The following is a 15440-nucleotide window of genomic DNA, read 5'->3' as shown; positions in this document are numbered from 1 at the left end:
CTATGTGCATATATTACTGATTAAAAAAAAAGTTTTAAGATGACCTCCTCCATCTACGGTCTGCATCCTTTTCCCCAAAACATACAACTTCTGAGGGGCTATTTCTTTGACTTATCAGGATGATTAATAAGAGATTTTAATCAAGAGATTTAAGCATTTTTTCCAGCTAAAGAAGAAAATTTTGCGGTTTTCCTTTCTCCTCTTCCTCACACAGAGGTTTTCTTTAACTTAATCCTTCCTTGTGCGAGCTAAGTCACTTCAGGTCGCTTTGCAAACCTATAGACTGTACCCTGCAAGGCTACCCTGTCCATGGGAACTCTCCAGGCATGAATACTGGGGTGGGTTGCCATGCCCTTCTGCAGGATGTCTTCCTTAACTGTTTCTTAAACAAGAAAACAAAAGCCTCCAACAGCACTGAAGATTGACATTCGATGGATCCAAACACCCTGCAAACTCACAGTCTATCATGTGACTGAAGCTGGCCCTAAGGCATTTTTCTGGATGTGAAAATGGAAAACAACTACAATACCTGGGCAGACCCCAACGAGTGATCTCCAAGACTGCCTGCTGGCTGGCGTGCTGCCCGCCCTTTGCCAGACCAGGACCTGTGGTAGGTTAAGGTCCCGACTCCCTTGCAGAATCCTCCAGCAACACAAGAGAACAGTCTCCTGAACATCTGCAGCTACTCAGAGAAGCCAATGTGCTTTTATATTCCCTTGTCCAGTGTGGAGTGGTTTTTTTTTTTTTTTTAACATTAATCCTGTTGTTGGCTCCCTTGACAGGGTCTGACACGTGATTTTGCTCACCAAAGGTCTTCTGGAGGCCTTTGGAGGGGGTCTTGGATCCCCACAGTTGGCAGTGAGGCAGCTGACCCTTTGTTCAGCCTTGCCGGGGTTTCTGCACCGCCCTTGTATAGATTCAAAACTATCACGCCCTTTTCCTCACTCCTGAAAAGGCTCTGGTCTGATGGTCAGACATGACTACCTGACCCCATAAAGGGCTGGCTCTCTCAAGGGTCCGTGCAGGACTTGAAGATAAAGCAGCACAGTTAACATCCAGGTAAATATAGAGACCAGAAAACCATGGAGTGATGCAAGAATACAGCCATGCTTCCAAAACTGTCCACTTCATCATCTCATGCCATCATCTCCCAGCCCGAGGTGCAAGACAGGTGAGAAGCCCCACCCTGCAGAGAAGTTCCTTGTGACCACAGACTCCAGCCGACCCAACTGGCCACTTCAGCACAGCTGGGTCTGACAAGCATCTATTTCATGCTGTTCATTCCCAAAGCAGGAGTCAGACAACATGGAACAAGCTCTGAGTGGACAGGAAGCTGATGGCAATCTCCCTGGAGCCAAGGACACCATTTGGCTGAGGATGTTTACATCATGACTTACTGAGCCTTCAAACCTGGACAACCCTTCAGCAGGCAAGAGCAAGGAGTCACTGCTAATCAAAGCAGGGCATAACCAGGGTTTAGGGCTTCCAAGGTGGGGCTCATGGCACTGTTTCCCATGGCGTATTGTCCAGGCTCTAAAAAAGGACCCACATATTTGGAAAGTTACTTCACAGTCAATATTCCTTTAGTCCTTCTGATTGCATCAGAGAGAAAGTTCAGCCTAGTGCCAGCATGTCTCAAATACTTCCACAGCACTCTATAACTTCCCCTTTGAACACACAGGAAGAGCAGGTCACTTCTTCAGAGACTTCAGCAAATAATGAAGCCCACTTAGAATTCAATGACATTGTTGCCTCCTTAATGTATTTATGTTTACAGCTTCTCTCTCTTTTGGCAGGCAATAATCGGTGTTCTACTTACAGGAGTGTACAAATTATTTTATCTAAGTCAAAAAGCCAATGGGAAAAAAATAGGAAATACAATACCACAGGAGGTACATGTTCGAGACCAAAAAAATGCAAAAACCCTGCGGGTGGTAGGCACATGGTTACACTTGGAGATAAACCAAGGCCTGTGGCATCCCAAGTGCCAGAAATGCTGGGTGAACACAGCAACTAAGGCTGTAAGCGGGAGGGGCATGTTCCAGAAGGAGGGGTCAGTTCACCTTGACAAGAGCCCAGGGCACATGTGAAGTGATGTGGAAATGCAGCTGGACAGGTGAACTGAGGCCAAGTCATGGCAAGCCCTGAGGCTGAGAGGAGCTGTGTGGATTTTCACTGGTGACCGTGGGGACTCACAGAGGTCTCTAGACCATTTCACTAGTAGAAGGGGGCCATCCCTCAAACTGGGCTAGTTTCAGGGAGGAGTGGAGACACACTGGGGCTTGTGGACTCTTGAGGGAGAGATGCCAAGGAAGCAGCTAGAACTGCCTTGGCTCTGCTGACCAAGTGAGGCCCTGAGAATGGACCCACACCCCCAGGAGGATGCAGCTTATCATAGAATTAGGTACTTCGTTCCCTGGTGGCTCAGTGGTAAAGAACCTGCCTGCCAGTGCAGGAGACGTAAGAGACGTGAGTTCAATTGCTGGGTCGGGAAGTTCCCCTGGAGGAGGGCATGGCAACCTACAGCAACACTGTTGCCTAGAGAATCCCATGGCACCCATGGGCAATGGCACCCCACTCCAGTACTCTTGCCTGGAAAATCCCATGGACGGAGGAGCCTGGAAGGCTGCAGTCCATGGGGTCACTGAGGGTCGGACACAACTGAGTGACTTCACTTTCACTTTTCACTTTCATGCATTGGAGAAGAAAATGGCAACCCACTCCAGCGTTCTTGCCTGGAGAATCCCAGGGACGGGGGAGCCTGGTGGGCTGCTGTGTATGGGGTCACACAGAGTCGAACACGACTGAAGCGACTTAGCAGCAGCAGCAGAGAATCCCGTGGGTCGCAAAGAGTTGGACACACCTGAAGTGACTGAGCACGCGCACACGGAGGCCCCACGAGGGCTGTGAATGGAACAAAACATGGGACAACACGGCGAGCCTGGGAGGCAGGTGTCCGCCAAAGCAGCTTTCTGTGATCCAGATACTTATCACCATATATGGAATGAAAACTTCAGGGCGAAAAGAACGAACGGGGAAAAAAAGATTGGAATAGGCTTAAAGAAAAAAAGAAAAAAGAAAAACCTAAAGATAGCCTAAACAAAACACACCCAGCCCCTCGCGCCTGCCTCCCTGTCTGCGTGCCATATGGCGTGTGATAAGCGAGAATGCTTTTATCTCTCTTCCCTCACTGTCTATAAAGCCCAGCACCAGCCCCACGGAGAAGGCTGCACGGTGCTCTCAGGCCCTGCTGCCCTGAGGAGCCGCTCCAGGAGGTGGCCAGGCTGCCGTTCCCTGCCCCCAGCACCGCAGCCCGCCTGGGCGCCAGAAGGACCACTGCCTTCCCAGCTGCTTTCCCACAACTCCAGAAACCACAGGCCAGGCCAGCCGAGCCGCAGCACAAGCAGCCAGCCAGCCCTGTAGCTCTCACCTTCGCTGGTCCCTCTGCCAGTCCCCAGGGTCCTCTGCTATGGCCCAGACCATGCCCGGTAGGTGGAAACTTCCCACATGGCTATAAATTCTCAAGCCACCTCGAGCATCTCTTGAGCCACAAAGGCATCAGAAGCTTCTGCCTTCCTGATTGCTCCCGCCACCCCTGTCTCCTTGCGTGACAAAATAACCTGGCAACAGCTATGTTCCAAATTTTCTAGATGCCTAGTTCACTGAAGCCCTGCTCTCCTGCTCTTCCTTAAAATGACCCAAATAATCCCACAGAGGTACATGCCTGCTCTGCACTTCTGAGCCCTGCCCTCATCCTCCAAACTCTTCTGACCACCATCTCAATCTCTCTTCTTTTTAGTCATGTTTTGATTGATGAGTTAAGTACCACTCATGGGATGGAAGGATATCAGTCAGACTGACTCTTCCAACTCGATGCCCAGTTAAATCTGAATTTCAGATAACCTATCAAATAAAATTTTTTTAATTTTATGGATAAGTATATCCCATGCACTATTTGGGATGTACTTTTATACTAAAAATTAGATTTGTTGTTTATCTGAAAATTCAGTTCAACTGGAAATCTTATATATTTATTTGCCAGGTCTGGCAACCCTAGATATCAGCAGGCACAAGAATAAACAGCCTTGGGCAACTCTGCTCTTCCCTATTTAATCCTCAGAAGCCACCACAGAAACAGTCCTGCCTCTGGCCTGCACCTCTATATTGCTGTTTTCTGAGCACTGCCTGCAAAGGTCCTGCAGGCTTTGAGAAGCCCTGTCTTGCAGCCAAGACCCCGGTAGCTACACAGGAAGGGCTAACCTCTCAGTCAAAGCAAAAAGTGAAAGCAAAGACCCCGGTAGCTACACAGGAAGGGCTAACCTCTCAGTCAAAGCAAAAAGATTCCTGATGGAAAGTACCTGTAGAAGAGACCAGCATGAAGAAGCCCAGGGGGACATCCCTGGCAGCTCAGTGGTGAACCCACATGCCAGTGCAAAAGACACAGGTTCGGCCCCTGATCCGAGAAGATCCACATGCCACAGAGCAACCAAACGCTGCGCCACAACTATGGAACCTGTGCTCAAGAGCCTGGAGCCACAGCTTCTGAAGCCCTCGTGCCCTGTATACCTCCCATGCTCCACAGCAAGAGAAGCCACCACAATGATAAGCTCATACATAGCAACTAGACAGCAACCCCTGCTCGTCACAGCTAGAGAAAAGACTGCAGCAATGAAGACCCAGAACAGTCATAGATAAATAAGTGCTTAAAATATGAAAAATAAGGAGCCCAAGAGAAGACACCCCACCTCCAGGGAGTGTGAAAACACCAAGTGCAAGCCCTTAAAGCCTGGCAGTGTCTGGCACGACAGCCTCATACCCCCAAGGGTGATCATGAGCCAACATCATCTTAGACCCAGAGGGGTGGGTGGCCCCTTGGCTTAACAAGGGCATGAACTGCTTTATAAAAGGCCTTCACCCATAAGGCCAAGGGCAGCTGGTCTGGGCAGGCCCCAGCACGAGTCCTGGCAGGAGTCAGAGCCCAGCCCCACTGAAAAGCATCTCAGGGGCATGGACTCAGGCTCTGGGCCAAAGTGCCATGGATGTGTGGGGCATTCTCTATCTACAAGCCAGAAGCATGTGGAAGCAGCTGTTATTCCCCTGTTCTGGCACTAACAACACAATAATAGAGGGACACTTCATCTCCAATCCATAGACTATTTTTGCTATCATCCAGAAAGCCACTGGCTAATAATAACACATTGAACTACATGTAATTGCCATTTTTGTAAGTCAAGAATGTTAGAAACTGGCAATTACATATGATCCAACCAAATAATAATAATGCTGAGTGCCTGCTGTGTGGCAGACTCTGTGCAAGGCCCTTTAAGAGTATTTCATCATATAATACTTAATTCTGTGACTACCTTTCAAGGCAAGAGATGCAGAAATGGAGACACATAGATGTCAAACCAGGACACACACCAGGTCTATGTGACTCCAAAACTACATTCATCTTACTGACCATGTTGTTGGGTCATGGGGGTCCTTCTACCTCCTATATGCTGTCTGTCTTTGCCTAGGGAGTCAGTGGCTGGACGTTCCTGCAGCGCTGGGCACGAGACTCCCAACCTGATAGTACCTGTCTGCACACGGGCCTCTCTGTAAGTAATCAAAGCCTGGCTGCCAGAAACTAAGTATATTTGCCAGAAGCAAAGTATATTTAACAAATAATTTCAAGAGGAGAAAAACACTTTGAAAGTTTATGTAGAGTGAGGGGGAAAGGGGCCATAAAATCCACCCCTAAAATAAATAGAAAGTAATCAAGAGAGAAAAATCAAACCAGCTGTAAAACACCTTAACCATGACTATGAGGTAACAGGTAACGAATCGCTGATAAAGGCATCAGGTACAGTGTGACGCAGCACCACTGCGATCCAAAGGTGTGTGCTTTTGTGGCTCTCCTCTGAAAAGACTACTGAGCCTCATAGAGGAGGGAGGACAGGAAACCTCCCAAAAGAAGAAGGCAAGGCCAGAAAGCGCCGTTCTCAGAGGCGAAGACCAACACAGGAAGATCAATAAAGAGCTGCCCGACTCCACTTTAAAAAAAGAAGAAACAAATGTTCTCCTCCTTGTAAAATAAAATTTTGAAAGCGCATACGTAATGCAGAATAAAAGTTTCCACCAGTTCCAAATGAACATCTGCAGAGATCAACGTTTGAGGAAAAAGCAACTGACCTTCACGTGGGCCACATAGTGATGACACGTCTCCTCCAAGTGCACCAGCCGCAGCTTCTCAGAGACCTGACCCACGGACTCTCCCAGCAACACGAAGTAGACCCTGGGCAACTGGCTCTTCTCTTTTTTGGCCACATCAGCCGTCAGAACATAATTCAGGCCTGCCAATAAATAAGGTCAAAATGTGAGTGAGGACACACACAGTCACAAGGCCCCCTCCAGACACCCTCAGAGGGTCGCACGCTCCCTTCAGATGATATGCAGCCCTCCGCTGCACAGAGGACTGACGTCAGGCAGCCCTGATCAATACCATCTCACAGAGGAGTATGTAGCCAGGGCCCCCTCCCAAAATCCAGAGAGACCAGGCTCCTGTGGATTCTCTGGGCTTCACACATCACAGCTCCCTCTGATTTAAACCTCATGAGTTATCAACTGAGCCACCAATATACACATCAATGGTTAGCTGTATCCAACACAATTAGTGTCCTAAAAGGCAGGCATCACAGCAAACCTACAGAATATTAAGAGAAGCTACTGAAACTCCTGGGCTTCCCTGGTGGCTCATGGATTACAGCATCTGCCTGCAATGTGGGAGACCTGGGTTCGATCCCTGGGTTGGGAAGATCCACTGGAGAAGGAAATGGCAACCCACTCCAGTATTCTTACCTGGAGAATCCCATGGACGGAGGAGCCTGGTGGGCTACCGTCCACGGGGTCACAAAGAGTCGGACACGACTGAGCGACTTCACTTTCACTGAAACTACCAAGGCTACGTGGAATACTGACTCCTATAATGAAATGGGGCATATGCCAACACAAGGGAGCGATCACTCCCCCCAGTAACTCTGACTCATCGCACAGATGTCGAGTAGGGCTCTATAACTGCTGTATCTATTGGACTGTGGCCATCCGTGGTCCACTGAGCTGGGCACCGTGCAGGCGTACGAGACTCATCAAAGAACAACATGGGCAAACCCCCTGCCCTCATAGAGCTTTCGTGCAGGGAAACACAGAGGAGGCTGAAGCCAACTTCATTCCCGGGCCGCCGTGGGGTGGGACCACAGGGTTTAATGGTGCCTACTGGTTCAACAAAATCATGACCACCATGAGGGCTGTATTGAGGTGCACCCCTAAATAAGAAAACCTCATCACCTGTGCCTCAAGGTGTAATGCTAGGGTGGCAGAACCTATTGTGACAAAATGTAGGACTTTAAAACATGGTCACAATACACAATTGGATAAACCCAAAAGTTCTCACCTCCATTATCTCAGAGTTTGTCAGTAAGTATGTTGACAATATGTTTTATTAGGTAAGTATGGCTTTAGTATCAACAGAACCATTTCACTGCTCTTCTGTACCACATAACACTTTTTTACATAATACTATTTCTTAGCAACTTTGTGGATTCAGGGGAGCATGGCATTTTTAAGGTGAGAGAAAAGGAGTGTCTGTGCCTACAATGACCAGATGAGACTGCTGAGCAGAGGGAAAACGGATGACCCAGCCCCTGCCCTGGCTCCACACATGAGCCTCCTAGTAGATGGGCTCTTGTACCCCAAAAAAGTAGCCTCACACCTGCCAGCATTTAACTATATGAGCTGGGGCCGTGGGGATGGCTCTGCCTTTTAATAACATCAAAGGGATCAGCCACTAGGGAAGGTATGAAGGGAGAAAGTGACCTGGATAGGCATTCGGCAGCTGCCACAGGGCATATTTTTGATGCATTTAATGGGTTTTCTTGGGCCTCTGCCATCTCAGGGACTTTGCCGGGCTACGGCAGCAGATTCCTGGTCAGCAAGGGCAGGTCTGCCCCAGCTTGTTTATTTCAGCAAATAGCTGATTTCCAAGGTGAAGCTGGGTCACCAAGAGGTACCTGAGACCTGGATGGTGATATTATTGAAAAGAGAAGAATGCATACAGGAAAGTACTTCAACAGAGAAAGCACAGGAGCCCGCACAAGATTTACACACTGCTCTGACAGCAGTGGGGCAGGAAAGGAGGCAGGCTTGTAGAATGTGAAAGCTTTCAGGCAAGCCTAGGAACCAATTCGATCAAGATCCTCATTTTTTCAGATGAGGAACTGATGTCCCAAGAGGGAACAAGTAAAGCAATTATCCTCCAATTAAAAATAATTATTTTTTTAAAAAAAGAGGGAACAAGACTTGCTCCCAGCCAGAGAGCGGAATCTGGAGCTCTCCTCAATCCCCAGTGTTGGGCTCTTCCTATCACAGTGGTTCTTGGTACGTTTTTACATTACTGGATCAAAAACTCACATTCTTTGAATGCACAGACAGCAGAATCAAACAAGTATAGAGATCTGGAACTGAATGTTAGCCAATTTACTTTCTCTTGATCACAATTTCCCTGAGCAACAGCCAAACAGTAAGAAAGAATAAGTAGAAATGAAGTGAGTTTCCAAGTTCCATTTAGCAAGGTCAGGACAGGAGATGGGCATTGCTGAAGATGAGCCAGAAGACCTTGCTAAATGGGGTCCCCTCGGCACTCCCCATCTGGCCATCCTGCCACGTGAGGGAGCCACAGCTGCCCTTCCGTGGCTGGGCGTGAAGGGTGACCATGGAGAGAACAGCACATTTGAACCATCTCGTTAGCAATGAACGGCCAAGCCCAGAGAAAATCGGGTGGAAATGAGCACAGGAAGACAGAGCAGATAGCATCGTGCCCCACCCACATCCTCTTGGCTTTTGCCATTCCTCTGCTGTCCAACCCAACTTCTAAACTGCTGGCACCTGCAACTCCTTTTCCCAAGGGCTTTGGTGGCCCCACCCATTGGGACAGCAGGCCAGGAGCACCAAGGACTAAAGCCCCTGGGACAGCCCGAAAGAAGGCGTGACCCCAGCTCCCCGGTCCCTTGGGTGGGGTAACTGTGAGGTGTGTCTACACTGGCTCCCAGGCTTCCCCAGCAGGCTTCCACTCTGGCAGTCCTCTTAACAGAGGTAACAGGTTCAATAACACATGCTCTATTCTGCTGCCGTGATGGTTTCTGGTCAACTTGACTAAGCCATGGTATTTGGTCAAACACCTATCTGAACATCACAGTGAAAGTACTTTCTAGATGAGGTTGACATTTACATCAGTTAGTGCTTAGTCGCTCAGTCATGTCTGACTCTTTGCGACCCCATGGACTGTAGCCTGCCAGGCTCCTCTGTCCATGCAGATTCTCCTGGCAAGAATACTGCAGTGGGTTGCCATGCCCTGCTCCAGGGGATCTTCCCAACCCAGGGATCGAAGCTAGGCCTCCCTCATTGCAGGTGGATTCTTCATCGCCTGAGCCACCTTCGAATAAAGCAGATTACCATCTAGGATGTAGGTGGGCCTCACCTAATTAGTTGATGGTCTTAAAGGAAAAAGACCAAAGGTGCCCCCCAAACCAATGAATGCTGCTTCCAGACTGCTTCTGAGCTGCAATACCTTAAACCTACATATACAGTATCCAATATCCTCATGAATCTGTTTCTCTGGTGAACCCCGACTACTGCAGCTGCCTTCCCTTCTTTTCTCAAGGTCCTGCTTTCCTATTGGTGTTTCCTGGGACCCCCCCGTGAATCAACAATGTGCATCCAAATCTTTGCCACAGGCTTTACTTCTGCAAGAATTTGGATTACAGTGGGGCAAGTCCAGAAAACAGAATGAATTTGACCCTCCATATGTGCCAAGAACTGTGCAGATATTTTACAAACATCAAGCTTAGTCTCCCAAAACTCTGTCTAACTGCAGAATCACTGGCCCAATATATTTCTCTTGCAACTCAAGGGAGAGGAGAAACAGCTCTGAGTCACTAACCCTGATCTGAGGACCACAACCGCTGTTCTGCTCTGGGCAGAGTGTACTCATGCCAACAAGCTCACCTATCCGATATTTCTAAAGTGTGAAAGTGTACAATCAGACAGACCAGATTCATCTGATTTACCAAGTGCAATCATTTGGGAAACAGTTCATCTTTTGAACTGCCTACTCAGAGTTTCTCCTTGATTTAAAACGTACTTTGGTATTTTAAATTATACAATAAGAAGTTAGCACCTTATCAAATCTCTCTTCTACAACAAAACCAAGAGACACATCATGGGAAACCCAGCCTGAGGGAGGAGGTAGCTGTTGGAGTGGGAAGAAGGGCAGATCATCCTGACTCTGAGCTCGACCAGTGGTTTTTAAACAGCCCCCACCCCAGGTGTGTCTGAAAGGAAGGTCCCCCGCGCCCCACCGCCCCAGGCAGCAGAGGAGATGCTGGAGAAACAGCTGGGCAGCATGCTTGGCTCAGCAGCCCGCCTTGTGGGAAGATGGGAGCATCAGGCTGGCAGAGTTGCCAATGGCCTCCCCAGCTCAGTCAGCCAGGCCCAGGGAGGCGCTGGTTCTGATTAGGGCCTGCTCCAACGGCACACAGCACAGCCTCAGCTCTCCTTCTGGCAGCCTGTGTCCCTGCCATGTCGAATGATGTCATCTTGATGGAAAAGCTGATCTGCTTGGAGTCATGCTTCCAGCCTCCTCCTTTCCCTACCCCCCAGCTGGTCCCCCAGGGCCCCCCACACCGGCCTGGGCCAGCAGCAAGCCAGCTGTCTCGCATCAACGTGGCTCTGGTCGCTCCCGGCGAGTTTTGATTCATTCCCATTCTCCATTAGAACATGATTTCAGCTATGAAATTCTACCAATAAATCCTCCTTCCAGACTTATTCTGAGCTTCCCTTCAAGTTTTCCAGGAGAGAGGGGAGAAAGAGACTGCTTCTACTTTCCTAACTTTCCTAACTTTTCTTACCCACCCTCCAAGCAATGAGGTGGTAATTACAGTAGGGTCCCCTCTCCTCACAGAACATGGACTTGCCTCATTATCCCATCTCCATGCTTCTTGAGAGACCAGAAGGAGCTCAGAAAATGTTCTCCATGTGCAAACACTCTCCGGAGTAAAAATGCACCCTGAGGACCAGAGGAAGGGTCTGGGTACAAACTGCCTGGTGTCAATCACTGCCTTGCATGACCTTGGTGCCATTTCTCAGGACCTGGCTGTACTGCCTGTCTGGGGGCAGGACAAGCCCCCTGCTCACTCTCAGCCTCGCCAGACTGCATAAGAGCCACGGAAATATGGGGGTGCCAGGTCAGAGCACAGAACACAACCACTTAGGGCTCAGCCCTGCGTGGTTTCCACCTAGCTTTCCGGAGATAGTCCAGAATTGCCTGCTTGAGTCTCAGCCTCTGAGGACTGACAAGTGCTTTTAGGCTTCAGCCTGGCCAGCAAGTTAGGTACAGGCTTGGTCTGCAAGTAAGGAGCAGAGACCCCACCAAGATAGACAGCTTGAGGGAGGCTGCAAGGCTGCAGGAGGGGAAGGGACTTCTCATCAGCTTAACCCAGCGACTGTTTTCCACGCAGCTGCTTCCAACAGCAGTTAATTTTCATTTCTTCCCCCGCCCACCCCCCGCCAAACCCTAGAGCCAGCCTCACTGCAACCCTGGGATATACCAATGGCACCAACCAGTGTCCCCACCTCCGAGGTTTAGATGCCAGGTCTGCAAGGTCCCTTCTCCAAGCTTACAGGTTCTGATGACCCCAAGCAAGTGGTCCACCCCACATATAACATTTTCCCTTTGTTGTCCTTGACCAGAGACTCTCACATCCAAGCCAGCTGCAGGTTTGTTAAAACCTAGGTTGCTGGGCCTTACTCTCAGAGTTTCTGAATCACACAGAATTCACATTTCTGACAAGATTTCATCTGCTGTGTTGTGGCTGGTCAGGAACCACTTTTAAGATACCTCATACAGACCTACAAGCAGCTTCCTGCAGTCACTACCAGGCCCTCCATGACCTGCCTAACTGATTCCCAGTGTTAAATTCTCTCTGTTAAAATAACTGGTGTGGTTTCCATTCTCCTGGATGGACTTTGCTAGGCTCTCATGGGGGCCAAGGCAGAGTTGCCCCCAGAGAGAACTGCTCTGTTTCCCATAGTACCACCAGAAGCCACAGTGGCCCCTCTAGTGGCTTGGGCCACCAGCTGGCCCTGAATGTCCTGTGCCCAAGCGGGAGCCGTGGGTCTTCCATTACAACACAGACAATGAAGAGGCAAACGGAGTCCCTTCTCTGTGTGTATGCCTGAGCTCTACCAGGTCCCCAGGGAGAGAAAAAGCTAAAGAGATGACTATAAGTCAACTGCTTACAGTCCCCCCAAAACATTCTCAGGGTGGTCCCACAGCTGAAGATGCCAGCAGACATATACCACTTCTGACAACTGTTCAGAAGTACCGAGCACGCCACTGGGCACCTCCTTATTGCACTGCCCAGGCTGTCCTGTCCAAACACAGCCATTCTGCTGACAAACTCTGCTCTGGATACGCAGACATTCAGAGGTGACTGGAAGATACCCTCTTGCCAAGCATGCCACAGCCAAAACCACCACTAACATGTTCTTTCATCTTCCTCCAGCAATGAGAGTGAGGAAGGCTTGTAACTGGAGTTCTAGCCCTGGGCTCCCAATGCAGAGGCTTGGGCGATGACATTGAGTTGGCCAGCACCAGCTACTAGGCTGGGAGGGGAGCAGAGGATGTCTGTGCACTGAAGGTAGCCCCATCTTTCCTGCATCTGGAAACTGGGGACCTGATCTTCCTGATGGTGCAGAACCCTGGGGAAGCTTCTATGGAGAACTCTACCCACATCTGTATCCACGGGGCTACTTCAGCTCCACCATCACAGCTTCCCATGGTTCCCTCCTCAAACCTTCTATATTCCACTGCCAGCTCATTTAGGGGCACATTTCTACATTTCTCCCATTACTGCAAAAACTAAGCTATCGCTCATTTCCCTGAATGCCAGAAAAAGGGCCAGGAAATGCCAAGGATAGATAACTTCCTACATTGCTCTGCAAATACCCAAATTCTCCAGTTACCATCCTCTTTAAGCCTGACTCTTAAATAAATGTGTACAAACATCCCCTTAGACTATCAGGAGATACTGGATTTCATCAATGACCCCCTGTGGCAGATGGAGAGTAAGGAAGTGACATATAGCACTAGGGGAGGAGCACCTGCTCAATGCTCCACACCCTAAAGCCAGACTTCTGCCCCTGGCGGCAGTCCTGGATGCCATCCAACAGCTGGTCTCTTCCATCATCCTCCACCACTGAAGGGCCATGACTAGCCCAGACCTACATTATAATTCTGCTTGGAGATCACTGAAAGAGGCCCTGATGACCAGGGTCGCTGAAAGGGGCTCAGGTGACCGGGGTCTATGAATGGAGCCCCAGTGACTGGGGTCAATGAAAGGGGCCCCAATGACTGGGGTCAATGACCAGAGCCCCAGAAGGAGACACTTGCTGGAGGCAGCGTGAGAAAACACCCACATCTCCCCCTGGCTCAGCCCTTGAATCTACGAATTAAGAGTTTGCTCTCGCACTTATGTCATATGCTCTGAAATCACTCTTGCTCCAAACTTGCATTTTGGTTTCTTCTCTGTTCCTGCTCTACCAACTTACCTCCATTTTCACCACCACAGTGATGTGGTTAATGAGTCTGAAAACTGTGTATGCAGCTTCAGGATCAACATAGAAACTCTTTCTAATTCCCCTTAAAAGCTCCATGAGGACATGGCTGGCTCATGTAGGCACACAATAAATATTTGACAAATGAACACACACATGAACTATTAACTGCTTGCTTTTCTTAAGAGTTCTACAATAGAATAGTTCTGATTATTTTTAAATACACCAGAAGTAATCTTCAACTCAACAATTCTTTTAAAATGCTTTTTAATGGAGTCCAACTATATCACGAGTTGATATTTGATAAAGGACATACCATCTAATTAGGCAGAGGATATATGAGTCCCAAGACCATCAGACCATTTTTTTTTCCTAGAGACTGCGGTGCCTTAAACAATTAGGGAGGTGGCAGGAAATTGTTTTTGGAAAGCAATAGTATCATCAGACCAGAATTCAACTTTGGCTTCACCAAGAGCTGTGTGATCTGGACCAAGTATCTTTCTCTCACTGGATTTGCAGACAAAAAGTTTGTTAGTTCTCTCTCACTACCCAGGTTCCAAGTTCACAGTAAATCCATATTCAATTTTGAAATTTCTGAGTTCTTTTTCAAAAATCCATAAAAAAAATAGATTTCACTGTTGAGTTTATTCAATCCATCTGAAGATCAAGAGAAATGTCGATGAAACAAGCCAGAACAGCAGTCTCTTTTGGCACCAGGGCCCAATTTCATGGAAGACAAATTTTTCTATGAACTGGGGTAGGGGAAATGGTTTGGGGACAATTGAAGAGAATTACACTTTTTGTGCAGTTTATTTCTGTTATTATTATTACATCAGCTCCCCGTCAGATCATCAGGCATTAGATCCCGGAGTCTGGGGACTCCTGGCCTAGAAGGACTAGCATATTGTCATCTAAGGTAGAGCATTCAGGATGCAGCTGAGAAAGTGACTAGTACAGACGCCTGCGTTCTGTGTGTCTGGGCTCCCACACACTTGCACGTGCACGTGCACTCCAGAGCAGAACATCTCAAACTTCGATGCGTCCCAGCGTCCTGTGGGGATCTTATGAATGCAGATTCTGGTTCAGAGTCTAGAACAGGGCCTGTGATTCCGCGCGTCTAACAAACTCCTAGGGGATGCTGACACAGTTTGTCCAAGGACTACATGTAAGGAGGGAGAGGAGACACTCATGACATTAAAAATGTCTAAGAAAGTCAAAGAATCCAGGTCCTTAATGGTGGTGCTGTGGGGTTTTTTAAAAAAAAATTTTTGTTTTTCATTTCCTTGGAGCTCTCCTTTCTTTTATTCCATCAGCCTTTCAAGTAAAAACAAAAGACTTCTTAATCTGCACAACTGCACCAGATTCACTTCCTTCAGGTGATCACACACTCTGAATTCTAAGCCACACTGATCCTGTCTTGTTCCAGGGCTTGATCCAGTCTCGGAAGTAAGTCAGCAAGTCGACCTCCCCTTATTAGAGAAATGGCAGGGACGGCTGCCAGTGGCCAGGGTTTACCGGCCTCTCCTCCATCATCTGAAGCTAACAAAGGCAGCTCCCTGTCTTTTGGAAGCCTGAACCTTTGTAAAATTCTGCATGCTAATCCCACCACTCATCCTGTCTCTGATTCCACAGTAAAGAATCTGGCTGGTGCTGCAGGCTCAAGGGAGAGCCTCCAAAGTCCCACTACTTTTTTTCCTAAGTACATGGAATGTTTCAGAAGGGCCAGGCTACCCACTGCATGTCCACAAGACCCACCACCTGTCCTCCCTGTGGCCCAGTGAGGTTTCAGT

General features: G+C 48.6%; 1 protein-coding gene across 2 annotated transcripts in view; it reads right to left on the bottom strand.

The window, feature by feature from the left end:
* ITGA9 (integrin subunit alpha 9) overlaps positions 1–15440 on the bottom strand; it is a 368750-nt gene that overhangs the window by 265580 nt on the left and 87730 nt on the right. For both annotated transcript variants that reach the window (XM_004018225.5, XM_060402078.1), the window contains exon 15: positions 6175–6335. In XM_004018225.5, coding sequence (XP_004018274.3) covers positions 6175–6335 — 161 coding nt within the window. The remainder of the gene's footprint in view (positions 1–6174; positions 6336–15440) is intronic.

This window comes from Ovis aries, chromosome 19, assembly GCF_016772045.2.
Source record: "Ovis aries strain OAR_USU_Benz2616 breed Rambouillet chromosome 19, ARS-UI_Ramb_v3.0, whole genome shotgun sequence".
In the NCBI taxonomy this organism is placed as follows: Eukaryota; Metazoa; Chordata; class Mammalia; order Artiodactyla; family Bovidae; genus Ovis; species Ovis aries.
This window is presented reverse-complemented; position numbering and strand designations above follow the sequence as displayed.